Raw genomic sequence first — 27,090 nt, forward strand, 5'->3', positions numbered from 1 at the left:
TTTCCACGCACAGCATGAGGAGGTAAATTCATCCTCTAATATTCATAAAAATGGAGATGAACTCATGAACGGCTCCAGTTTTATTGCAGATATTTGCAGTGGTTCTGGGTAGACCCGGGAAAGGTCCGGTTGCTTCACTGCTGCCGGAGGAAGTCCTTGGTGTTTCCTGGGCGGGCGCTGCTGCTGCTCACCGGCAGGTTCTTCATGTCCAGGACGTTCTCCTTCTGCGCCTTCAGCTCCAGCTCCGTCTGGGACCGGATGGACTGCAGGGGAACGGAGTCGGGTTAGGAACCGGTCCTCCTGCAGGACTGACCTGGACGCAGCAGGAAGTACCTCCAGGTCTTTGGTGATGGAGTGGTTCGGCCCGTGAGTGACCAGCATGATGCGGTAAGCCTCACAGATCATCTTGTGGCTGACCTCCACCTGCCCGGCGTGCCAGTGGGTGACCCCTGACCTCATCAGGGCCAGGCCCAGCTGGGAGTTGTTGGGGTGATACAACTTCCTGTTTGGGAGGAAGGACAAAGAGCAGACCAGAGTCAGACCTTCAGGATGCATCCCCACCACCCAGCTGCTGTCCGTCTGTCTAGTCAAAGTCCGGTTCTGGTGTGAATGCTAAGCTAACGGTTCGGTTGATTTCTGGTCTTCAGCCAAAGACTAGAGAGAAATCCTCCAACATAAACTCTGACGCCTCCATCTTGTTTCAAACAGGAAGTTGCTCTCAGTGTCTTCAGAGGTTTTAGTGTCGTTTCCTGCAGTGGTTGTTGGTGCAGCGCCCCCACAGGGCAGGAGGGGAACAGGCTGGTTTGGGTCAGAGCAGCTGGTTCTTGGTCTCCTTTGGTCCCAGTTGAACCGGGTCAACTGGACCATCTGGTGGTAAACAGCCTACAGGAACATGTCTTCACATCATTCAGATTTACGTTCACTTGATGTTCTCATGTACTCACGTCAATCCTTCCACCATCTTGCGAGCGAATCCTGCAGCTTCAGAGAACTTCCTGTGGTGGGTCAGCACCTCGGCCAGGACGGACAGCACCTTGAGTTTGTACAGGTGAGTGTCTGCCAGGACGTCCTGCTGCTTCTCCAAACACTCCTGGCACAACTTCAACACCTGAGGCAGCAGAGAAACACTCAGACTGAGGCGTTCAGGGCCGGGCCGGCAGGACGGGGGAGGGACAGGACAGGACAGGCCGGCGGGACGGGACAGGACAGGATGGGCCGGGACGGGACAGGCCGGCGGGACGGGACGGGACGGGCCGGCGGGACGCAGGCCTACCTGGCTGTGATCCCCGTCTCTACGAGCTTTTCTCAACCTTCTCCAGGGTCTCCTTACTGAAGGCGCTGACCTGTTTCACCGCGTCCGCAGAGGGCTGTGAGGAAAACCCGGTGAGGAGAGCAGGGTGGCATCCTGAAGAAGAAGCCAGAACGTTTCGCTGACCTTTGCCTCGGCAGCCGCTGCCATCAGGTCGTCACCAAACTCGCCGGCTGCAGTGATCGCAGCTGCAGTCGAAGTGGAAACGCTCCTTCAGCTGTTTCTGGCGATCCGCCGACAGGTTGAGGACGTCCACGTAGCTGATGGTGAGCTCCTCGCCCTGGCAGATCCTCCCCAGAGCGCGCAGCTCCATCCTGCAACACCAACGGAGGGAGAGCTCAGTTCTGGTCGGGTGAAGCTGATTAGTGCGGCCGGGTCCGGTGGGAATGGTCTGTGGTACACACCTCAGCGGAGAGTGGAGGGTGGAGTTCACGGCTGATTGGCTGCAAAAGACAAACATGAAATGTTTATTTGTGTCAGAGACGATCAGTCTGTGTCCTCTGATGGAGACCAGTGGACCGATTCTGTCTTCATCCAGCATGTCTACTGTCCGTCCTGCGAGGAAGGCCAACCGTCTTCCTCTGGTCTCCAACAGTTCGGTTTGTCCTTAAGAGAGGAGATGGGGTGGGACTGGGCCCTGTGGGACTGGGCCCTGTGTGGGACTGGGCCCTGTGTGGGACTGGGCCTGTGTGGGACTGGGCTCCTGTGTGGGACTGGGCCCTGTGTGGGACTGGGCCCTGTGTGGGACTGCCCTGTGTGGGACTGGGCTCCTGTCCGGTTTGGACCCGGCCGTTGGGAACCGTCTCCTCTGCATCCCTGTCAGGACAAGACTGAGCAGAGAGGACAGGACTGGACTGTTGGAGTCTGGATCAACTTGGTTAGGATTCAGGGAAACACTTGAATCTGGATCAGTGGATTGTTGTCCACCGAGCCGTTCAGAACCAGACCCGGACAGAACCGCTGACAGGCTCCACAAAACACCCGCAACTAAAAGAAAGTTTCTGAACAGTTTACCTTTGGCAGATTTTGGACATCAGGGCCTTTTAACGTTAATCTGATGAATTCATTTCTGTTCTAAGTGAAGAGAATCAAACGTTTATCCGACCTTCAGGTTTCCTCCTGGAAGCAGATCACACAATCGTCTGCAAACAGTCTGAGTTTTTTCATCTGTCCCTCTCGCCTCCTCACACCTCACCTCTGTCTCACCTCACTGCTGTCTCACCTCACTGCTGTCTCACCTCACGGCTGTCTCACCTCACGGCTGTCTCACCTCACTGCTGTCTCGCCTCACTGCTGTCTCGCCTCACTGCTGTCTCACCTCACTGCTGTCTCACCTCACTGCTGTCTCACCTCACGGCTGTCTCACCTCACGGCTGTTCACCTCACTGCTGTCTCACCTCACCGCTGTCTCACCTCACGGCTGTCTCACCTCACGGCTGTCTCACCTCACTGCTGTCTCGCCTCACTGCTGTCTCGCCTCACTGCTGTCTCGCCTCACTGCTGTCTCACCTCACTGCTGTCTCACCTCACACTGCTGTCTCACCTCACTGCTGTCTCACCTCACTGCTGTCTCACCTCACGGCTGTCTCACCTCACTGCTGTCTCGCCTCACTGCTGTCTCGCCTCACTGCTGTCTCGCTCACTGCTGTCTCACCTCACTGCTGTCTCACCTCACTGCTGTCTCACCTCACTGCTGTCTCACCTCACTGCTGTCTCACCTCACGGCTGTCTCACCTCACACTGCTGTCTCACCTCACTGCTGTCTCACCTCACTGCTGTCTCACCTCACGGCTGTCTCACCTCACTGCTGTCTCGCCTCACTGCTGTCTCGCCTCACTGCTGTCTCGCCTCACTGCTGTCTCACCTCACTGCTGTCTCACCTCACACTGCTGTCTCACCTCACTGCTGTCTCACCTCACTGCTGTCTCACCTCACGGCTGTCTCACCTCACTGCTGTCTCGCCTCACTGCTGTCTCACCTCACTGCTGTCTCGCCTCACTGCTGTCTCACCTCACTGCTGTCTCGCCTCACTGCTGTCTCGCCTCACTGCTGTCTCCTCTCACTGCTGTCTCGCCTCACCTCTGTCTCACCTCACTGCTGTCTCGCCTCACTGCTGTCTCACCTCACTGCTGTCTCGCCTCACCTCTGTCTCACCTCACTGCTGTCTCACCTCACTGCTGTCTCGCCTCACCTCTGTCTCGCCTCACTGCTGTCTCGCCTCACCTCTGTCTCGCCTCACTGCTGTCTCACCTCACTGCTGTCTCGCCTCACTGCTGTCTCGCCTCACCTCTGTCTCGCCTCACTGCTGTCTCGCCTCACTGCTGTCTCGCCTCACCTCTGTCTCGCCTCACTGCTGTCTCGCCTCACCTCTGTCTCACCTCACTGCTGTCTCACCTCACTGCTGTCTCGCCTCACCTCTGTCTGCCTCACTGCTGTCTCGCCTCACTGCTGTCTCGCCTCACTGCTGTCTCACCCTCACTGTCTCGCCTCACTGCTGTCTCACCTCACTGCTGTCTCGCCTCACCTCTGTCTCACCTCACTGCTGTCTCACCTCACTGCTGTCTCACCTCACTGCTGTCTCGCCTCACCTCTGTCTCACCTCACTGCTGTCTCGCCTCACTGCTGTCTCGCCTCACTGCTGTCTCGCCTCACTGCTGTCTCGCCTCACTGCTGTCTCCCATGCTGCATGAATCTGAAATGTTTCTGGATCTTCTGACGTGACGTCAGCTTTAGACAGATTTAATGGTTGCTTTTTGTTTCAGAGTGACTCCTTCTGACCCTTGACCTTCTTAAACCTGTTTCCATAACCTCCGCTGACCTTCACATCAACTTTTTCTACGTCCACCGTAGAAATCACCTACTTTCCGTGGTTGAGTGTGGCGGTGCAGTTGGGCCAGCAGGACGAGGCTCAGATTGGGGAAAAGTCCCAGACCGACCGTCTGCAGACCTCTCTGGTCGGGAAGCGTCAGTCCATTGGATTTAATCTGCAGAGACACAGAGAGGTCAGCGGAGAGGTCAGCGGAGAGGTCAGAGACCGGCAGAGACGGGCGCAGCGGAGGAGGATCGACTGACGAGGCCGAAGACGTGGCTGATGAAGTCGGCCTGGTGCCGCTTCGACCCGCAGGACCAGAACCTGAGGAAGGTCTGGACGTCCGCCTGCAGCGTCTTCAGTTCGTCTTCAGGCAGATCCTGCAGATGATGCTGCAGCTGATCCACGGCCAGCAGCTGGCTGTCCGACGCCAAGCCCTGGTCTCTGTTCCTGCGCCACAGCAGCCGGGCGGCCAGCCTGCGGCGAGAGAAGAACCGACTCAACCGGGTCAACAGAAACATGGACTCCAGTTCATGTTCACATCTTTAGCACTTTGTGGAAAACTCCCAAACCTTCAGCTCTCATGTTTAGGAGTCTCCAGCATGAACCGACCAATTTATCGCTTTGATTGAATCAGATTTTCTACACGATCCATTCAGGACTTTAGTTCTGACCGATCATGAGACACGGTTGGTGTAGGGGTCAGTGTTGGTGTTGGGGTCAGTGTTGGTGTTGGGGTCAGTTGGGGGTCAGTGTTGGGGTCAGTGTTGGGGTCAGTGTAGGGGTCAGTGTTGGGGTCAGTGTTGGGGTCAGTGTTGGGGTCAGTGTAGGGGTCAGTGTTGGGGTCAGTGTTGGTGTTGGGGTCAGTGTTGGTGTTGGGGTCAGTGTTGGGGTCAGTGTTGGGGTCAGTGTTGGGGTCAGTGTAGGGGTCAGTGTTGGGGTCAGTGTTGGGGTCAGTGTAGGGGTCAGTGTTGGGGTCAGTGTTGGGGTCAGTGTTGGGGTCAGTGTAGGGGTCAGTGTTGGGGTCAGTGTAGGGGTCAGTGTTAGGCTCAGTGTTGGGGTCAGTGTTGGGGTCAGTGTTGGGGTCAGTGTTGGGGTCAGTGTAGGGGTCAGTGTTGGGGTCAGTGTTGGGGTCAGTGTTGGGGTCAGTGTTGGGGTCAGTGTTGGGGTCAGTGTAGGGGTCAGTGTTGGGGTCAGTGTAGGGGTCAGTGTTGGGGTCAGTGTTGGGGTCAGTGTTGGGGTCAGTGTTGGGGTCAGTGTTGGGTCAGTGTAGGGGTCAGTGTTGGTGTCAGTGTAGGGGTCAGTGTAGGGGTCAGTGTTGGGGTCAGTGTTGGGTCAGTGTTGGTTTTGGGGTCAGTGTTGGGGTCAGTGTTGTGTTGGTGTCAGTGTTGGGGTCAGTGTTGGGGTCAGTGTTGGTTTTGGGGTCAGTGTTGGGGTCAGTGTTGGTGTTGGGGTCAGTGTAGGGGTCAGTGTTGGGGTCAGTGTTGGGGTCAGTGTTGGTGTTGGGGTCAGTGTTGGGCTCAGTGTTGGTGTTGGGGTCAGTGTAGGGGTCAGTGTAGGGGTCAGTGTTGGGGTCAGTGTTGGTGTTGGGGTCAGTGTTGGTGTCAGTGTTGGGGTCAGTGTTGGTGTAGGGGTCAGTGTTGGGGTCAGTGTTGGGGTCAGTGTTGGGGTCAGTGTTGGGGTCAGTGTTGGTGTTGGGGTCAGTGTTGGGGTCAGTGTTGGGGTCAGTGTTGGGGTCAGTGTTGGTGTTGGGGTCAGTGTAGGGGTCAGTGTTGGGGTCAGTGTTGGGGTCAGTGTTGGGGTCAGTGTTGGGGTCAGTGTTGGGGTCAGTGTTGGGGTCAGTGTTGGGGTCAGTGGTGTTGGGGTCAGTGTTGGGGTCAGTGTAGGGGTCAGTGTTGGGGTCAGTGTTGGGGTCAGTGTTGGGGTCAGTGTTGGTGTTGGTGTCAGTGTTGGGGTCAGTGTAGGGGTCAGTGTTGGGGTCAGTGTTGGGGTCAGTGTTGGTGTTGGGGTCAGTGTTGGGGTCAGTGTTGGTGTTGGGGTCAGTGTTGGGGTCAGTGTAGGGGTCAGTGTAGGGGTCAGTGTTGGGGTCAGTGTTGGGGTCAGTGTAGGGGTCAGTGTTGGGGTCAGTGTAGGGGTCAGTGTTGGGGTCAGTGTTGGGGTCAGTGTTGGTGTCAGTGTAGGGGTCAGTGTTGGGGTCAGTGTTGGGGTCAGTGTTGGTGTTGGGGTCAGTGTAGGGGTCAGTGTAGGGGTCAGTGTAGGGGTCAGTGTTGGGGTCAGTGTTGGTGTTGGGGTCAGTGTTGGTGTCAGTGTAGGGGTCAGTGTTGGGTCAGTGTTGGGGTCAGTGTTGTGTGTTGGGGTCAGTGTTGGGGTCAGTGTTGGTGTTGGGGTCAGTGTTGGGGTCAGTGTTGGGGTCAGTGTTGGTGTTGGGGTCAGTGTTGGTGTCAGTGTTGGGGTCAGTGTTGGGGTCAGTGTTGGTGTTGGGGTCAGTGTAGGGGTCAGTGTAGGGGTCAGTGTAGGGGTCAGTGTAGGGGTCAGTGTTGGGGTCAGTGTAGGGGGTAGGATTAGGTTTAGGGTCCCAAACACCAACCAGAGCTCGTCCCTCCTCACCGGACGTTCTCGTTGGGCGCCCCCGAGTTTCCTGATGGCGGCGCACTCCTGCTTGTGTCCGTCCCATCCGGCCGTCTGGCAGGTCCGGTTGCAGTAGTGGGCGAAGCGGCACTGGGCGCAGCGGTGCAGGTTGGCCTGGCGACGGAAACAGCTGTGGCACACCTGGGAGGCCAAACTGGGACAAAACACAGCGGAAAGATGCTAGCAGCTAGCATGCTAAGCTACAGAGCTAATCCAGGTTTACATGCAAAAACAATACAGAAACTCTAAGCTAACAGCTAAATGAGACGGTTAAACTTCATGACTGAGATGTCTCTGGTTGCCATGGTGATTCCACCATTATGGGATGGCAGGAGCCGCAGCATCACTGGTTTTATGTCGGCGGATCTGACGGGTCATCAGAACCTTCAGGTCCAGGTTTACTTATGAGCAGAATTAGTTTATGAATTAGAAAATAATTATTTTAAACAATGTCGGAAAATTACATGAAAACGGATCCAATCAGTTTTAATCAGAACAATCATCTGATTATTGATGATCTGATCAGTTACTGATACCAAAGCAGAACCTCAACGTTCCTCAGATCCTCATAAAGGAGTTTTATCAAATTATTACTTTATTCTTCTAATATTTCATCTTTATTGCAGAACTTTGACTTTATGACATCATTTCCATCCTGGATCATTTCTATTGATGATCAATATTCTGTTGCAGACATCAACTGATCAACTGATCAGGTATTAGAATATAAATATTAAAACACAGAAAAACATTGATCAGTATTTATTTCAGGTTTCTAATCGTTTCTATTGATCAAACTGAAGGATTAATTATTGATTTTTGGATTTTATTGAACCTGAATCTCTGATGTTTTCTCCACTCAGCTGGGTCCTGCTGAGTCCGGTCCGGTCCGGTTCGGTCCGGTCCGGTCCGGTCCGGGTCATGTTACAGTCGTCATGGTAACCAGATCAGACCCCTTTAAATCCTCTGAACCGCAGCTGAACCCGTCCCATCTGGGTTCCGGTACCGGCTCACCTGCTGTGGACCACGGCGGCGTAGCCCGGTTCGGCCAGCAGAACCTCCCGGTGCTGAGCTCCCTGCTGGCCCGCAGGCCGCGACCTTTCACCCCGGCGTCAAACAGCTCCATGACCGGACCGGTACCGCCGGACGGGCTGAAGGACTCTCAGCCGTCTCTCCTCGGCGCGACCCGCAGGGGAACCGGGAAACCCCGCCCTCCGGACCGGAACCTGCTGAGCCAGGACGGGTCGGACCCTTGTTTGGGTCGGTTCCCCTGCGGGTATTTTGGTCCCAGCAGCTGGTGCCGTCCATCAGCTGGACCTGCTGCTGTCATCACTGAAACCAGAGCAGACGGACCGGAACCGGACCAGAACCGGACCGGAACAGGACCAGAACAGGACCGGAACAGGACCAGAACCTTCCTGACCCGACTGGACATGAACCAGAACACAGAGGAAGTTCAGTCTGGCACCTGGATAAACAGTGTTTAACCTCTGACCTCTGACCTCCATCTGCCTCCAGAAAATGTTTCATAAATTTAAGTTATAAATCATTTAATTTGTTTTTTGAACAAAAAGCAGAAATACAAAAATATGCAAATTAATATGAAGGAAAAACAAGATTTTATCAAACAGGAAGTGGGATCATCACTTCCTGTCAGGAACCGAACATCGTCACCGCCGATACTCGATACCATGACAACATCTCTTAAAGGGCCAGGCCTCATTCTGGTCAAATGATTGTTTACAATATTTAAAGTTTCATTGCTGACCTTGAAGAAATGATAAAATCTTGGACAATAAAATATTCCACGGATCAAGTTATCTTAGGAGGAGATTTTAATATACCTCCTGATGGATCGATTGATCGTCTCCCCTCTCGGGGGCAGCACGTTTATAATGATATTTTTGTAAATTTGATCTCTAATACAAATTTGTTAGACTGGTGGAGATTTAGAAATCCTGATATCAGACAATACTCCTGGTTCAATCCTTCTGGAAATGGCCAATGCTCTAGGCTAGATTACTGGTTAATCCCACATAATTTAATTCATAATATCTCAAGTTGTGAAATTTCAGCGGCTGCTTTAACAGATCATTGTTCTGTTACCTTGTTTCTCTTTCTGGATGAATCTAAGCCACCCTCAAACTTAACTTGGAAATTTAATAGTAATTTGCTGAGTAATAGAATTTTCTGTTCTGAAGTCCTGAACCTCATTAAGGATATTTCAATTTGGATCTGTCTCCCTTAAATAAGTGGGAGTGGCTTAAATTTCAGATTAGAACAACTGCAATAAAGATTGGAAAACTAGTTTCAAAGCAGAGGAGACAAGAGCAATCCCAACTTATTAGCAATATTAATTCTCTATGTTCAAAGTCAGTTTTGTTTATCCAGAGCGAAATCAGCTTGAAGTTTTCAAAACTCAACTAGATGATGTTTTTCTGGATAAAGCTCGGGGGCCTTTCGTTCGCTCAGGGCTCGATGGATTGAGGAAGGCGAAAAAAAAAACTCTTCATATTTCTTTGGTCTTGAGAAACAAAGACAGTCCAAAAAGAAGATTCAGAAACTAATTATTAATGGGAATGTCACTGAAGACCTGGATTTAATAAACACGGCAATTAGGAATTTTTATAGTGACCTATATTGTTCTAAATATTTTGAATCCAATTGCCAATCTTTTTTGGATGAAATTCAGGAATCTATTGAAGAAATTAATCTCGATTTTAAAAGCCTTATGGATGATGACTTGAGAATTGAAGAACTAGACACAGCAATTCAACAAATGGCAAAAGGTAAATCTCCTGGCCTGGACGGGTTAACCATGAATTTTATATTTTCTTTTGGAAAGATTTAGGAAAACTATTATTTGAGGCCCTGCTGGAATGCATTTCAAACAATAGTCTCTCCCACCATGAAACGAGGTTGATTACTCTGATCCCCAAAGCCAACAAAGATCCTTTATCACTGGACAACTGGAGACCTATCACTCTGTTATGAACAGATTACAAACTTTTAGCTCTTATTTATGAAATCGCTTAAATAGTGGTTTGGATTCGATTATTAATCAGCGTTTTTAATCAGCGTTTTTAAAGGGGAGGAATATCCATCATCATATGAGACTCATTCTTGATATGATTGATTATCGTAGTTTTATTGATAATGATAATTTTTTTATTCCTGGATTTTTTTAAGGCTTTTGACTCACTGGAACACTGCTTTATAATAAAAACCTTAAAATACTTTGGTTTTGGGGAAAAGTTTTGCAATATAATCAGATTATTTTATAGTAGCTCAGTTTCTCTGGGAACAAGTTTAACCCCCAGCTTCCCTATGTCACGAGGAATCAGGCCCAATTTCACCTAAATTATTCATATCAACAACTCAAATGCTTACTTTAATAATTCAGAAAAATTTGAATTTGCATGGTATAAACATTTTTGATAAGGAATTCAAGAATAGTCAATTTGCTGATGATACAACCATTTTTTTAAAAGATAAGGCTATGGTTGACATTGCGTTGAAATCTATTTTAATGTTTTCAGAAGCGTCTGGTTTGTCTCTCAATATTAATAAATGTGAACTTCTGCCGATCCATTCTAGCTCTGATACGTCAGTTGCTTCCATTACTGTTAAGTCCAAAGTAAAGTATCTGGGAATACTGATTTCTAATAATGCTACCAGAAGAGAGGAGGAAAACATTGAAAGATGCTTGGATGGCATGAAGACATCCTTGAGCCGCTGGTTAACTAGAGATCTGACTATTTTTGGACGAACTCTTCTATCCAAAGCAGAGGGAGTGTCCAAATTAATTTATCCTTGTCATTCGGCCTTATCTCCAACAAAAACATTAGAAAAGCTAATTCGATAATCTTTCAATTTATCTGGAGGAATAAAACTCATTATTTACGACGTTCTCATCTTATTAAGATTATGATAAAGGAGGAATTAGAGCTTTAGATTTTGAGGCTCTGATTGGTTCCTTTGGAATAAATTGGCTAAAGACCTATTTGTCTCATTCCAACTCCATGTGGTTTCATATCCCCAAATCAATATTTAAAAAATTAGGTGGTTTAGATTTCTTGCTTAAATGTGATTTTGAATTAACCAAGATTCTCATTTCATAAACAAGTTTTACACTTTTGGAAAATGATATTTACTCACAATTTTACCCCACATGGATCCCTAGAGTGGAATAACAGATCAATATTACTGAATAGAAAATCTATTTTTAAAACTGACTGGTATGAGAAAGGTATTCTATTTGTAACTGACTTGATGGATAGTAATGGTGTTTTGTTAAATCATAAAGATTTTACCCACAAATTTAATCTGAACTGTTCTTATAATGAATATGTAAAAGTATGCAGAGATATTCCTGTAGCTCTGCTCCATCTCATCCAAAACACCTTGAGATTTTCAAGTGTTGCTTCATCTTTACCTACATTGAAGATTGGAGAATATATTGTGACTGACAAAAGTGTAATAATGGTATGCTTGTGACTGCTTTCAAATCTAAATTATTTCATGATTACAATAATATTTTTTTGGTAACAACTAATTTGTCTTTTATTGAGAAAGCGTTTTCTAAGTATGTTAAATGGCCGGTTTCACCTAAGGTGAAAGAGACTCATTTTAAAATCTCTCACAATATTTATCCCGTGGCTGAATTTTTGCACAAACAATTTAAATTTGATTTAACATGTTGTGCCTTTTGCGAATGTGCAGAGGAATCCATAAGTCATCTCTTTTTTTCTGTCCTTTTTCTTTTCAACTTTGGAAAGATGTTAAAACTGGTTATGTCTCAAACTTGAAGACATCCCTGAGATAAATATCACCCACGTTTTGTATTATGTTGATAACCTTGATGATCAAATATCTGATATGGTAAATATTGTTTTCTTGCTTGTTAAATATCATATACATTGCTGTAAATGGAGAGGTTCTACTCCTTGTTTTGATTGTTTTATTAATCAGTTTAAGCTGTTTTATGCTTCCCTGAAACTTTTGAAAACTAGTTATGCAAAAAAAGTCACTGACAGTATCTCTACTTTTCTTTTGTTTTGAATCTTGCTTAGTTTTTAGTCATTTGCCTTACAGTTTGTTGTTTTTTCTGTCTGTATTTTCAGCCCCTTGTGTCTTATTTACCTATGTTGTAATGTTCTTTGTACCTCAACGAGTCTTTGTATACTGTTCGCATTAAAAAAAATATATATCTATTTAAAGTTTCTATAATTGGGGCAAAAGCAACAATTAACAAATTCATCTCAGAAAAATAAAGTTTTCTGTCAATAACCTCCATGGATCAGTTCATGAGTTAATATTCAAACAGTCTGGAAGGTTCTGTGACCTCTGACCCTTTTAAGGCACCATAAACATGGAATGTTTTCACTAAAACAGGAAAAATTTCATCTCCAGTGGCGACGAGGAAATAACATTTTAGAGCCGAATCTTCAAACTGGTTCCAGAGATTCATGACCGGACCGGTACCCGCCAGACAATGAAAACGCTGACATAAAGTCAAGCCTCTAACCTGACCTTTGACCCAAACATCATTTTCTGATGCTGCAGCAGAACTTCTACTAAAGACTTGAACTCCAGCTTCACTCTTCAGGACGGGTTTCTGGACAGAAACCCGTCCAGAACCAGAGAACCAGCATGGAGAACCAAGATGGCGGAGCGTCTGCAGCCGGTTGAACTTAAAGTCCAAGCTGCTCGGTTTGGACTCGGTTAAACTTTAATGAGGTTCTGTTTGATCTGGACGCCGTCCAACATCAAGTCTGTCATTCTGACTCCACTGCAGCTTCTGGTCCAGAACAGAACCAGAACAGAACCAGAACAGAACCAGAACAGAACCTCTCATTTTCACCTTGACTTTCGGATCTCGGGTCCGTTTCCTCCAATCCTCTCTGGTTCCTCTGTGATCCAATAAACCAAATCAGTTTTAAGAAAGTTCTTCTGGTTCCAGGTTCTGGATCCTGGTTCTGAGTTTATCACATCTACCTCTACGGCGTAACATTAGTGCCAAATTTAAGACTATTGTGACCCAGCAGCAGCTACTTCCTTGTAGCAGGAGGCTAGTTCTATTCTGGACCCAGTTTCTGATCCGATTGATCCGCCGACATCTGGAACTGATCAATCAGCTCTGGAGAGTACTAGCTAGTATTAGCTCTGGAGAGGCTAACAACTAGCATGTCCAGGATGGACACCTAGTGGGTAGCCTCCTTCTTCTGTTGGAAATTAGCACAGCTAGGCTAGGATTAGCATTGCATAGGCTATCCTATCCAAGGCTAACGTGCAACAGAAACAGAAAGTATGCTAGTAGGTGATCAGCCTTGGTATGCCAGTCACTAGCCTCTCTAAAGCTAACACTAGTCAGCTCTCTCCTGATTTGCCGAACGCTAAATGAAATGAACAATCTGCCTCTGGTCAGACGTCACCAACATCTGGTAACAGCTAATCTGCATGTTGAAACGTTTCCACGGCGACAGGATTAAGATACATCAATTATAAAGTTTCATCACAACATCGACGCTACAATAAAACGAGTTGGCAGTGAGCAGCGGCTACACGTCGAAGACGTCGACATGATCTCCAGAGGTGAACTTGTCCTCCAGCAGCAGTTTCATCAGTTTGGCAGAAGACGCCTCGCAGGTCAGCAGCTGACCCTGAGCGAACATGTTGGAGAACGTCTTCTTGATGCTCGGGTCGGCCGTCTTGGTCCGGCCTCCACCTGCATCCCAGTGTCCAGCGGTCCTGGTTCAGGAGAGACAAAGGAGACGCATCAACAGCTACAAACAGAGAGAGGCTAGCATAAAGCTATGTAGGGCTAGCATAAAGCCAGGTAGGGCTAGCATAAAGCTGTGTAGGGCTAGCATAAAGCCAGGTAGGGCTAGCATAAAGCTGTGTAGGGCTAGCATAAAGCCAGGTAGGGCTAGCATAAAGCTATGTAGGGCTACCATAAAGCCAGGTAGGGCTAGCATAAAGCTATGTAGGGCTAGCATAAAGCCAGGTAGGGCTAGCATAAAGCTATGTAGGGCTAGCATAAAGCCAGGTAGGGCTAGCATAAAGCTATGTAGGGCTAGCATAAAGCCAGGTAGGGCTAGCATAAAGCTATGTAAGGCTACCATAAAGCCAGGTAGGGCTAGCATAAAGCCAGGTAGGGCTAACATAAATCTATGTAGGGCTAGCATAAAGCCAGGGAGGGCTAACATAAAGCTATGTAGGGCTAGCATAAAGCTATGTAGGGCTAGCATAAAGCCAGGTAGGGTTAGCATAAAGCCAGGTAGGGCTAACATAAAGCTATGTAGGGCTAGCATAAAGCCATGTAGGGCTAGCATAAAGCCAGGTAGGGCTAACATAGAGTCAGGTAGGGCTAACATAAAGCCAGGTAGGGCTAACATAAAGCCAGGTAGGGCTAGCATAAAGCTGTGTAGGGCTAGCATAAAGCCAGGTAGGGCTAGCATAAAGCTATGTAGGGCTACCATAAAGCCAGGTAGGGCTAGCATAAAGCTATGTAGGGCTAGCATAAAGCCAGGTAGGGCTAGCATAAAGCTATGTAGGGCTACCATAAAGCCAGGTAGGGCTAGCATAAAGCTATGTAGGGCTAGCATAAAGCCAGGTAGGGCTAGCATAAAGCTATGTAGGGCTACCATAAAGCCAGGTAGGGCTAGCATAAAGCTATGTAGGGCTAGCATAAAGCCAGGTAGGGCTAACATAAAGCTATGTAGGGCTAGCATAAAGCCAGGGAGGGCTAACATAAAGCTATGTAGGGCTAGCATAAAGCTATGTAGGGCTAGCATAAAGCCAGGTAGGGTTAGCATAAAGCCAGGTAGGGCTAACATAAAGCTATGTAGGGCTAGCATAAAGCCATGTAGGGCTAGCATAAAGCCAGGTAGGGCTAACATAGAGTCAGGTAGGGCTAACATAAAGCCAGGTAGGGCTAACATAAGCCAGGTAGGGCCAGCATAAAGCCATGTAGGGCTAACATAAAGCCAGGTAGGGCTAACATAGAGTCAGGTAGGGCTAACATAAAGCCAGGTAGGGCTAACATAAAGCTATGTAGGGCTAGCATAAAGCCATGTAGGGCTAGCATAAAGCTATGTAGGGCTAGCATAAAGCCATGTAGGGCTAGCATAAAGCCAGGTAGGGCTAACATAGAGTCAGGTAGGGCTAACATAAAGCCAGGTAGGGCTAGCATAAAGCCATGTAGGGCTAGCATAAAGCTATGTAGGGCTAGCATAAAGCCAGGTAGGGCTAGCATAAAGCCAGGTAGGGCTAGCATAAAGCCAGGTAGGGCTAACATAAAGCCAGGTAGGGCTAGCATAAAGCCAGGTAGGGCTAACATAAAGCTATGTAGGGCTAGCATAAAGCCATGTAGGGCTAGCATAAAGCCAGGTAGGGCTAACATAGAGTCAGGTAGGGCTAACATAAAGCCAGGTAGGGCTAACATAAAGCTATGTAGGGCTAGCATAAAGCCATGTAGGGCTAGCATAAAGCTATGTAGGGCTAGCATAAAGCCATGTAGGGCTAGCATAAAGCCAGGTAGGGCTAACATAAAGCCAGGTAGGGCTAACATAAAGCTATGTAGGGCTAGCTTACAGCCTACCTGGAGAGTAGCTGAGCACGCGCAGCTCTGGCTCCTCCTCGGCCAGGACCTTGAACATCATGTCTCTCGCCGCCTTGCCGCTGCAGTAAAGGCTCCAGGAGCGGAATGGCTGCAGGGCGCAGAGCGACGACACGTTGATGACGCAGCGGCGCAGCCCGCGCGCGGCGGCAAGGCCTGCAGCAGCCGCGCCGTCAGGCACATGGCGGAGCTGACGTTCAGCGACAGGTAGGCGTCCACCTCGGCCAAGTCCGTGAAGCCCGTCACGAACTTAGAGACGTCGCCCAGAGAAGCTGCGGGCAGAGAGGGAGCTTAGAGCGGTTCCGGTCCAACCAGAACGCAGCGCTGGTTCTGACCCAAAGCCAGACCCCGCCAGGCGGGTTCGATCCACCAGATCAATGATCCGGATCATTAATGGTTCCGCCAATCAGCTGCAGCGATACTAATGGGAATCTATCAGTTTCATATTTTATGTGTAACATTTATTTTCTGTAATCAATAAATCTTTAAAATTATTTTCATAAATGTTTACATGTAATAAATAAATCTAAGTGTTTTGTATTTCCAGAACATTTAAATATTTTTCATTTATGTCTAATTTATTTAAATTTTTTATCTGAAAATCTTCCAGTTTTTTCATCTGTAATGTTTTGCTTTTTGTTCATATAAAGATATAAACTTTATGTCTCCTTTCAAAACCTATTCTAATAATTATAGCATTAATAATACTAACATCAATAATAATATCATTAATATTAACATCAATAATAATATTAATATTAATAACATCAACATTAATAATATTAATAACAATAATATTAACATTAATAATATTAATAACATTAACATTAATAATATTAATATTAACATTAATAACATTAACATTAATAATATTAATAACATTAACATTAATAATATAACATTAACATTAATAATATTAATATTAACATTAATAACAATAACATTATTAATATTAATAACATGAATAATATTAACATTAATAATATTAATAACATTAACATTAATAACATTAACATTAATAATATTAACATTAACATTAATAATATTAATATTAACATTAATAACAATAACATTAATAATATTAATATTGACATTAATAATATTAACATTAACATTAATAATATTAATATTAACATTAATAACATTATTAACAACGTTAATAATAAGCATGTGTTTCCTCACCAGCGTTATTAATCACTATTATTTTCTCCATTTCATCATTAAAAACTTCTCTGCTTTTTCTCTCGATCTTCTCCAGACTCTCCTCCTTCCCTACATCCGCCTCCACCACCTCATTCCGGTTTCGGCTCGCGCCCGCCTCGGACTCGGTCAGCTGGGCCCGGACGGCCCGCAGGTCGGCCCCGGAGCGGGCCACCAGAACCAGCGCCGAACCGGGCCGAACCAGGCGGCACAGGTCCAGGGCCACGGCCCGGCCGAAGCCTCTGGAGGCCCCGGTGATGACGCACAGAGCCCGGCCCAGGTCCGCGGCAGGAGGCATGGTGAGGAGTCGGTTCGGATCAGCGGTTCTTCTTCTGCGGTTCCTCGGCCTGCTGCCGCCCTGTCGCCCCCTCCTGGTTTTATACGGGAGCGCCGGGCGCTCTGTCGGCAGAGACGATCTCTGATTCGCAGCGGGGCGAGTGGATCCGGAGCAGATGGTCCCGCCCATCAGAACCTCAGTCAGCGGTTCTGTAATTATTCATAAAACTGTTTCTGTTGATTTTAACTTTCTGCTGCTGCTCCATCGCTTCTTGTGATGCGTAACCATGGCAACTGTGGGACGTGTTTAGCTGATTGCCTGAACTTTGACCCCGACTCAGCTCCATGATCCCCTCATGATCCCCTCATGATCCCCTCATGATCCCCTCGTGATCCCCGACTCCAGCATCGCTAACAGGACGCCAAAGCAAAAGCAAAGGAGGCGATGAGCAGATCCACCAACTGATGCAGTGAAGGGAAAATCTGCTTTTCTGCTCTGACTGGACAACAAGGGCAGTTAGCATCACTTGGTCATCAGTCTTCAGTCAGAGGCTCCTGTGGAGCCACTGGAACACTGACTGCTACTGGAGATCCTTCAATAACCACATTTTGAATCATCTTGATGTGACTTGTGACGACGGTTGGTACCAGCAGTACCACGAGTTCCTGCCGGTCACGGTGGTTTTGACCCGGTTCATCTCTACATACCGACCCAGAACCCCTGAAGGCGCCTGGTTCTGAAAGCAGCCTGTGTGGCGCCATCGGTTCTGGTTCTGATCCGTGGAGAATTGGGTTTTTAAGGCAGAGACGATTCTTAGAGTGAATAGTTACATTAGGATTTGATCATAAACTGAGTTTTAAATGTTTGATTTGGAAAAAGTGTTTGTTTATAGATTTAGCTTCTGGTTTTGGTTGCATGACATCATTTATGAATGAAACTGAACCGTAACTCCAGATTCCAGTCAGACTGACGGGAAACGGACAGAAAATAAAACAAACTCTGGACTCCAGACCCGCTAACAAAGAGCTAGCTGTGCTAACCCCAGAGCATTAACGCTAATATTAGCTTTGCTAACGTTAAAACTTGATATCAATGGTATTTAGCAGAAGCTAAAGCTAATGCACTAAATTGAACCATGTTAATTTTCAGCAACTGAGGCTCTGAAATGATTCATAAATGTAAATTTGTATTTTTATTTCATTAGCATCCAATGAGCTAAACGCGCTAAGTGTTCTGTCTTAACTTTCGTTCATGGATTCATCATTTCATTTGTTCATTTGTTGTTTACTAGTCATTTCATTCAAACTTCAGTTCAGATGTTGAATTTCATTCAACTCAAAATTTTACAAAAGATAATTTAGCTCTTCAGAGTTTAAGCTATGTGCGCTAAACGTTCACAGAGTTAGCTAATGCGCTAAAATATTAGCTCTGCTGTTAGCGCATTAGCAACCAGTTTTTCACCTCCAGTGTTTTAAAACCTGACTTCCATGGTTGTCTGGAGGCCCAGGGGCCCGGTTCTGGTGCTGAGCGGGTCCAGTTTCCCAGGATGATGGGATCCAGGTGGGAACTGGGCTTCGTTTCTCTGTGGTTCCGGGTTTGGGCCCGCGGCGCCAGAGCAGAAACAGTTCAGCAGAACTGTTCCCCCTTCCAGAACCAGAACCGGGTCCTGATGTCACTCAGTCTGGATCTAACTTTATTACAAAACGTTTCTGATTTCAAACAAAGTCCAGTTGGTTTGGTGAAAAGAACATTTTGGTTCTGCTTGTTTCAAATCAGATTCTGAGATCCAGGAAACAGAAACTAAAATAAATCACATCCAGATTGTTGGACCGAACCAGAACATCCCATCAGGTAACGACTCTAAACACAGAAACGGGTCGGACCGGGCCACGGAGCGGATCATGATCCGATCTGAAGAAACTGGGTTCAGATCAGAACCACCAAACGGTTCCAGTATCAGTTACATCAGAACCGTTTCCTGTGTTATTTCTAAATGACATCAGCTGCAGCGTCACAAACATCCACGTGAAAAACGATTCACAGCTTCAGGAGTTTTGGGTCATTTTAGGCCAAATGAAGGCAGAACAATCATTCTGAGTCTTTGATGATCTGTGTTTCCTGCCAGAGGTTTGGCTCAGAGGAACGCGGGCAGCCACGAGTCGGGTCACACGTCTCCGGCTCAAAGGCGTCTCTGTCTCACTGCCTGACCGACGGCGAGCGGCTGAGGTCAGAACCTGAAGGCGTCCGTTCATCCAGCAGCGACGCAGAAAATCCACCAGAACCGGAACCGGAACCGGCTCCAAACCAGGAGTCAAACCTGCAGCTCATCACGATGTCACGATGTGAGATCAAAGCAGCAGAAATCCGTCCAATCAGAACGTCTCCAGAGACCCGAACCAGGAAATGGAGGAAAACAGAGGAAGAACCAGAAGCTCTGGAGGAGCTGCAGAGCCCCGCGGCTCAGGTTGCACCAAGGTAAATAATACGACCATTAAGTCCCTAAAGGGGCCACTAAGGTCACATGACTGATGCAACTCATGAGCTGCTAACAGTGAATAAAATATTTTCAATTATTTTCTTGTCAAAACATTTGAACTTTTCAAACTTTTGGGTCAGAAAACAAACCAAACATTTTGTTATTTTCCTGGGTTTATTTTTATAATTAAAATGTTTTCACAAAGTGATCGATCAGCTTGTTCATCTGATCACGTTTATTGGACATAAACAGCAGAAACCGATGAAAACTGAAACTGAACTTCAGTTCAGAGCCTGTAAAAATCTCTAGAAAACCAAAAACAACATTAAACTTTAAAAAACGTCTCAGAATCTAAACTACAAACTTCATGGACAAAAGTTTTAAAGCCATTTTTAGACTTTCTTCCCTTTTTTCTACTTTTAATGAAAGTTTTTTGCATTTTCTTCCCAAATGTTTTCTTGGCTCATGAGATGAAACTGGATCTACTGGATCAACTGGATCTATTCAGATGAGAAGCAAACAAATGCAGACGTGATGGATCCTCATCATGATGTGTGATGAATGAATGAATCGACAGCAGGACGGCGACCCGATGCTGACCCGGAGTTCAGGTCCCAGAACCAGCAGCGGTTCCGGTTCTGGTCCTACATGTGGGACTCGCTGTGCGCGCGCCTGTCGTTCTCCAGGTCGCTGTCCTGGGAGATCAGCTTGTAGGGTTTCTTCCTCTCCTTCTCCTCCACCACAGAGTTCCCCATCTCCACGTCTCGGCTGCGCAGCTCGTGTCGGGACAGGAACTCCACGATGCCGGCGCCGATCGAGTCTCCCAGGACGTTGGTGGTGGTCCGAAGGCGGTCCCTGAGCGGAGAGACGGGTTCTGGTTAGTTCCCTGTTTGGTTTGCTGCGGCGCAAAACCTTCTGCTGATTCTTTAACCGGTAAAAATGAAAATGTTTCAACAGAGACGAGAACAAGAAGGAGTCGTAGAAACGTTTCAGAGAAACTGTCAGTAGAAACATGAAAGGATGCTAATCATTTAGTTAATACTTTAGTTTATAACTTAGTTTATCATTTAGTTTCTCCCTCAGTGAACCTGGAAGTCTTCCTGTTGTCCTGCTGTGAGCAGAACCCGTCCTGAACTGGAGGTCGGCTCCGTTTTCCCGTTGCCCCAGTTAGCCGAGCCTTTTACCCGTTGCCCCAGTTAGCCGAGCCTTTTACCCGTTGCCCCAGTTAACCGAGCCTTTTACCCGTTGCCCCAGTTAGCCGAGCCTTTTACCCGTTGCCCCAGTTAGCCGAGCCTTTTACCCGTTGCCCCAGTTAGCCGAGCCTTTTACCCGTTGCCCCAGTTAGCCGAGCCTTTTACCCATTGCCCCAGTTAACCGAGCCTTTTACCCGTTGCCCCAGTTAGCCGAGCCTTTTACCCGTTGCCCCAGTTAGCCGAGCCTTTTACCCGTTGCCCCAGTTAGCCGAGCCTTTTACCCGTTGCCCCAGTTAGCCGAGCCTTTTACCCATTGCCCCAGTTAGCCGAGCCGTTTCTGGTCCCAGTTTTCTAATTGAAGCGATTAATTTGGGAACCTAATTATGTTTCTATGTTAAAACTCGTGGCTAAAACATTCAACAGGGAAGATGTGGCACGCGGCTCCGGGGAGAAGGAGAAGTGTGTCAGTAGGTGCTGGTAGACGTGGAGCTGCCGTTGACCTTTAAAATGACCCCAGTGGAGCCAGCGGTGACCTTTGACCCGGCCCGCCGGCCCAGGTCTGTGTTTATCGTACTCACAGGAACCAATCGACTGCGATGATGAGAGTGATGTCATCAGTAGGAAGCCCGACGGAGGTCAGGACGATCACCATGGTGACCAGGCCTGCCTGCGGGATGCCGGCGGCGCCGATGCTGGCCGCCGTGGCGGTGATGCTTCAGGAGACAGAAACCAGTGAGTCTTACTGGTCGGGTCGTCCTCCACTGAACCGTCGTCAGGGTTCCGCTCGCTTACCTGATGGTGATGATCTGACCGAAGTTCATCTCCATGTTGTTGACCTGGGCGATGAAGATGGCCGCCAGCGCCTCGTACAGAGCCGTGCCGTCCATGTTGATGGTGGCGCCGACCGGCAGCACGAAGCGCGTGATCCGCTTGTCGATGCGGTTGTTCTCCTCCAGACACTTGAAGGTGACGGGCAGCGTGGCGGAGCTGGACGGACAGGAGAAACGCTTCAGATGGTTATGAATTAGAAATCAGATCATAAACAACATTCATTTTTTGATCTGCCGTTGGACCTTTGGGCAGGACATTTCACCAGCACCACCTGCTGGTGGCCAGCAGGTGGTGCTGTTGCTCGGCGAGCCACTGAAGCAGAGTGATGCATTCTGGGACATTTACTATTCTTCATTTAGCGTCCGGGTTGCTTCATGTTGGATCCGTCACCAGGTCAGAGCCTGGTTTTGTTTTGGCTGTGAGTCGACAGGAGACTTAGAGGAAGACAAGCGGGATTTGAACCTGCAGCTGGGCGTCTGTCCAAGCCTCCGCCAGGTCACAGACACATTTAACCCTTCAAGTCTGAAGCAGAGTGTGGGAAAGTCCCTGACCTGGAAGACGTTCCCAAAGCCGTGACCAGCGCCTGGAGGAGCCCGGCGATGAAGATGAAGGGATTCTGCCGAGTGATGACGAAATACAGCGTGGGCAGGATGAGGACGCCGTGGATCAGCAGCCCGATGATGACGGTGATGGTGTACATGCCCAGCTGGCCTCCCATCTGCGTCAGGTCGTCCATCTCCACGATCTTCCCCGCGATCAGGAACAGGATGCCGACGGGAGCGTACCTGCAAGGAGAGGAAGAGCGGAGTGGCTGCGGGTCGCAGGGCGGCGGCGGCGCGTGGAGACGGACGTTTACCACATGATGATGGCCACCAGGCTCATGATGGCTTCATTCAGGCTGTCGAAGAAGTCTCTGAGGACCTGGCCCTGCTCCTTCATGTTGCCGATTATCAGACCGAAGCACATGGAGAAAACCACCAGGCCCAGAGCGTTGACCCCGTTCACCTGGCCAGGTATGGGGATCACCTCCTCCCTGGTGACCTCCATGACCTCCTGGGTGCCGTTGGTGGAGTTGAAGAGCGACTCGTTGACTGTGACCGTCACATGGACCTTCCTCTTTCCATATTTGGTCTTGAACTGTTGGGAGAGGAGAGTTTGAGTTTGATCGTCTCCAGCCGGTTCCTCAGACGGAGGTCGGGTTCTCCTCCTTCACCGGGTCTCGGTCCAACAGAACCTCTACAGGAAGTGAGGAACAGGAAGTGAGGAACAGGAAGTGAGGAACAGGAAGTGAGGAACAGGAAGTGAGGAACTGGAGGTCTCTCTGGACCAGAACCTTAGCTGTGACTTTAGCGGATCTGCAGAGGTTTTCCTGCCGCTCAGTTTCAGTTCAAATGAATGAATGAATCGTTTCAGCAAACAGATTCACTTAGTGACTGCATTCGTTTGCCTGTTTCCATGGGAACCACCTGGTTGGACATAAAGTCTCGTTCCTGTCGTCTGATTTATGTTTGATATTCAGATCATAAATGAGGAACCAAGTGAACCGAAATGATTCCTGAAAGATAAAAGCGCCACGCTGTGCAGAGACGCCCTGCAGGCTGTCAGAAGCTGTGATGGAGACGAGGTTAAAGGTCGAGCTCACTGACCTGCTGTGTGCAGGCCTGGACCAGGTTGGGAGGGAACATGTTTCTGAAACGAGACGATGAAAAGCGTTGAGCTGCGAGTCGCGGCTGGTTGAACGTTGGGAGCTTTGGGTCTGAAATCACCTGATGAGGTCCAGGAAGGCGTCGGCGGGGCTGACCTGCTCGATGCTCTGCTGCTTCCCAAACTCGTCCTTGGAGCCTTTTCCCGGATGGATGATGAGGACGATGATGATCCCGATGAAGACGGCGATGATGGTGGTGGTCATGTAGTAGATCACCGCGCGCATCCCCATCTTTCCTGACGCCTTGCTGTCCAGCGCCGCCATGCCTGAAGCCACAAACGTTTATTATGTGACGACCGCTGGTTTAAAATCACATCCAGACGTGACTGGATGAATCTCTACAGACTCTATGAACTTTGCATAACTAGTCTCTGATATTTTAATGTTTGTCAACAGATATCTTCTAAACTTTTAACATTTTCATCCATAATTATCTGAAAGATTGATTGATTTATCTTTAAAACGACACAAATCATAAATTAACTCTGTTAGAAATAAAAAGATATTTTTGGTCTAAGAAACTAATAATTAAATCTGTTAATGTTGAATTTCAGTTTCCTGTAATTGTTTCTCTCTGTCTTCATTTTGATCTTCATTATAAACTCGACTAAATTTATTCCTGTTTTAAAAATCTACATTTAAAACTTTAAAATACGAAATGTTCAGATTTAAGGTATAAATGACAATATAATGAACAAAACAAAGTGTAGGAGGTGAATAAATGTTAAACTTCTGAATGAACAGACAGGAAGTGCTTTTATTGTGATATCCACAGCAGGAAGTGTCCTTTTAATGTAGCAGTTAGCTTAGCAGTCAGATGATGCTGGAAGTCAGCTACGTTCAGTTTCCAAATAGTTCAGAAAGACATTCATGTGGTCATTAAGATGAGGCTAAAGCTAACTCTAGCAGATTGCTATTAGCCATTAGCATCATAGGATGCTAATGTTCCTTAGAGTGACTTCCTGTCTGTCTCCATCACTTCAGATTAAAACTCCAGTCAGACCTGATTGGTCCAATTGAGACGTTTATCTGATCTTAATGTTTCATCTGGAAGATTCTCTGATTTTACATGAAATGATGGAAAATATTGTTCAGAAATAAATAACAATCTGAGCAAATCCAAACTGATTTTACTTTCAGACATTTTATTCACATTGAGGCCATTTAAAGGCCGATTGGGTTAGGGTTGGGGTCAGGGTTCATTTCAGACTCAATCTGTTGGGCTGCATGTGGCGCCTGGTAACCTGACGGCGAGCAGCGGATGGATACGTGGCGGAGGAATCTGACCGGTGATCAGGCTGGAGACGAGCAGCGGCAGCACCAGCATCTGCAGCATCCTCATCAGAACCTCTCCAGGGAAGGAGAAGTACTTCACCTCCCGGTAGCTCATCCTGTAGGGGAGCAGCGCGAAGCCCAGGATGATCCCTGCACAGAGAGGAACCGGTGACTGTCCGCTCGGCCGCGCGGCGGGACGCGCGGCGGGACGCGCGCGGGACGCGCGGCGGGACGCGCGGCGGGACGCCTGCTGAGGGCCACATACCTACGACCACGGCGCCCACCGTGAACAGGACAAACGCGTTCTTCCTCAGGAAGGCCTGGACGTCCTCCTTGGAGATCTCCTCCACTTTCCTCTTGGCCTTCATGGTCCGGATGTGGATCCCTTCCCTGATCCGCTGCATCCTGCTCACACGGAGGAACGCTCCGTTATTCAGCCGGGATTCAAACCCACAACCTCTCACTTCACGGTCTGTTCTGGAAACAGGCTTTTCTAATAAAGAATAAATGAAACGTACTTCCTGTGAGGCAGTAATGTCACCAACATGTCTACCATGAACCGTCACCAAAAACAGTGAACGAATGAAGATTCATTCATTCATGCATTCATTCATTCATTCATTCATTCATTCATTCATTCATGCATTCATTCATCTATGTCACAGTTTAAAACTGAATGTTTAATTAGCTGGTCAACATTTAGCTTCATGCTAGCTCTGATTTAGCGCTAAACATGTAGCTTGCTAACTAATTAGGTTATGAACTAAATATTTAGTTGGAGGTTAAACATTTAGCTTGCTAACTAAATACAAGCTAAATCTTTAGACATTTAGCTCTGAGCTAAATGTTTAGCCATTATGCAAATTTGCTTGCTGATGACCGGAAGTGGAGATGAAAGCATCAGCTGGTCTTACTGGTTTTAAATCTAATCCAGGTGTTTATCAGAGGAGCAAATCTAATCCAGGTGTTTATCAGAGGAGCAACAAAATAAAACCCCGCTTTTATTTTGACAGTCCACATCCGGTTACTTGAGTACTAGCCAAACAAAGCTAAATATTTAGTGACAAGATAAAATAATAAACCTGTGAAGTTTTTCACAGCATGTTTCTGTCACTCTGACTGTTTGCAGGGAACAGTGGAGGGAACGCGTTCCCACGTCATGTCTGAATATTTCTGATCCCCCTCCTGCTGGATGGATGTTGGGCTCCAAAATCTTTTCCAGAAATGTTCAAATCCTGACAGATAAACTGTTTTCAGGTTGAAACTGGAAGCTTTTCCTCAAACTAACTGGGATTCAGATTTCCAGTCAAAGTCAAAGTGAACAAACTGGGACAGCTAACAGTTATTAGCAATCGATTGATCTGTTATTCTGAGGGTTAATCAGTTAATCGGATATTAAAATGGCACAATCATCAAGCCTTTCTATGCAATATATATAATATATGCAATTTTAGAAATTCATTCAAAGATACAAATAAACAATTTAATTCCTTTTAAAAATGAGAACAAACATTGTCTAAACTTTAGTAGCATTGCTTTAGTAAATCAGGTATAACAGCTGAAACAGGTGATGATAAATGTTTTTATCTTAAGGGCAAAATGTATATTTTGTACAGTTTTCAGTTAACAATTAATCGCAGACAAAATTAGAGATGATAATCTTAGTTATCAATTAATCACGATTTAGCCAGAAATGTGATTTAATTTAAAGGTTAAAGTCTGAGGAGCCATTTGATCCAACAGGAGAACCCTGATGATGATGATGATGATGGTGGTGGTGGTGGTGATGAAGATGATGGTGGTGGCGGTGATGAAGACGCTTCCTCTCCTGCTGCATCCTGTCAGGGAGGATCTGCTCACCTGTCTGCCTCTCGGTCTCAGTGATGCGGCTGCAGAGTCGGAGGAAACTTCCTGATCTGCTGCTGCTGGGCGCTGAGCTGCTTCACCTCCCGCTGCAGCAGAGGGAGGGACGGGACAGGAGGACGGGGCAGGAGACGTCCTCCTGATCCGCTCCGACACGTCACGTCTGTTTGTGAGAATAAACTGAACCGTTTCAGGGAGAAAACAGGAATGAGGTTTGGAGGATGCGCCGCTTCCCGCTGGGGACTCGTGATAGTTCCGGATGGATCCTCAGAGGGAAGCTGCAGCACAATTAGCTGGGAAAGTGGATCTGGAGCGGGAATAGGTGACCTGACTGGCCCCAGGAGGCCGGAGTGAAATTAGAGGATGAGATTCAGACTCTCACACCCAGGAGCCGCAGTGGACGGAATGACCCGTCTGTGCGCCGGTTCCGACTCCTCACAGAGACCCAAACTCTAGGAAATGGTTCTGGTTCTGGTTCCGGATCGGACCACCTTCATCCTCCAATAGTTGAATTAAAACACAATAAAAACACGTCCAGAAAAGCAAAACTCAGATTGAAATCCAAACTTTTAATACATTAAAAAGACCAACACCTTCAATTTCAAATGTTTTTATGGTTAATTCCAATCAGGAGAAAAAGTGGAGATTTATAGAAATTTAAATCCAAAAGTGATGGCCTCATATCCCCACTGTCATGAACAAACTTCATTTTACATATAATGCAAAACTTTAACATAATTAACTGATTTTTCTGGCTGAATGTGTTCATTTATAACCGAAGCATATTATTCAATGCCTTATTTCAGAAATGTGTAACCAGCTATATTCATGTTATTCAGAAGATAAAACATAATAAGCGAAAATGTCTAATTTATCAGAAATTTCGCGCCCTCAGGCAGAACCT

General features: G+C 47.3%; 2 protein-coding genes and 1 pseudogene across 4 annotated transcripts; all 3 read right to left on the reverse strand.

Annotated features, from left to right (window-relative positions):
- Positions 1 to 62: 62 nt before the first annotated feature.
- LOC129355020 (histone-lysine N-methyltransferase Smyd1-like) lies at positions 63 to 8,017 on the reverse strand (annotated as a pseudogene).
- Positions 8,018 to 12,298: 4,281 nt separating this feature from the next.
- Positions 12,299 to 17,366, reverse strand: LOC129354983 (sepiapterin reductase-like). Its single transcript, XM_055024551.1, is given in 5 exon segments — positions 12,299 to 13,467; positions 13,470 to 13,496; positions 15,349 to 15,507; positions 15,510 to 15,638; positions 16,549 to 17,366. Coding segments are annotated over 5 exon segments (960 nt in total). The 5' UTR covers positions 17,033 to 17,366; the 3' UTR covers positions 12,299 to 13,306.
- Positions 17,367 to 19,442: 2,076 nt separating this feature from the next.
- LOC129355039 (excitatory amino acid transporter 1-like) lies at positions 19,443 to 26,374 on the reverse strand. Of its 3 annotated transcripts, none has more exons than XM_055024588.1 (10): positions 26,184 to 26,374; positions 24,589 to 24,728; positions 24,336 to 24,473; positions 23,110 to 23,314; positions 22,990 to 23,032; positions 22,200 to 22,480; positions 21,895 to 22,128; positions 21,305 to 21,499; positions 21,091 to 21,225; positions 19,443 to 20,174 (listed from the first exon to the last, which is right to left on the reverse strand). In XM_055024588.1, the coding sequence occupies exons 2-10, from the start codon at positions 24,725 to 24,727 to the stop codon at positions 19,964 to 19,966; spliced, it is 1,581 nt and encodes a 526-aa protein (XP_054880563.1). In that variant the 5' UTR covers position 24,728; positions 26,184 to 26,374; the 3' UTR covers positions 19,443 to 19,963. The 3 variants fall into 3 exon arrangements, with proteins under 3 accessions (XP_054880563.1, XP_054880565.1, XP_054880566.1); XM_055024590.1 differs by having other exon boundaries at positions 24,589 to 24,816; XM_055024591.1 differs by lacking the exons at positions 24,336 to 24,473; positions 24,589 to 24,728; positions 26,184 to 26,374 and having other exon boundaries at positions 19,444 to 20,174; positions 23,145 to 23,256.
- Positions 26,375 to 27,090: the final 716 nt, after the last annotated feature.

This window comes from Poeciliopsis prolifica, unplaced genomic scaffold (assembly GCF_027474105.1).
Source record: "Poeciliopsis prolifica strain line A6 unplaced genomic scaffold, Auburn_PproV2 SCAFFOLD123, whole genome shotgun sequence".
Classification (NCBI taxonomy): domain Eukaryota; kingdom Metazoa; phylum Chordata; class Actinopteri; order Cyprinodontiformes; family Poeciliidae; genus Poeciliopsis; species Poeciliopsis prolifica.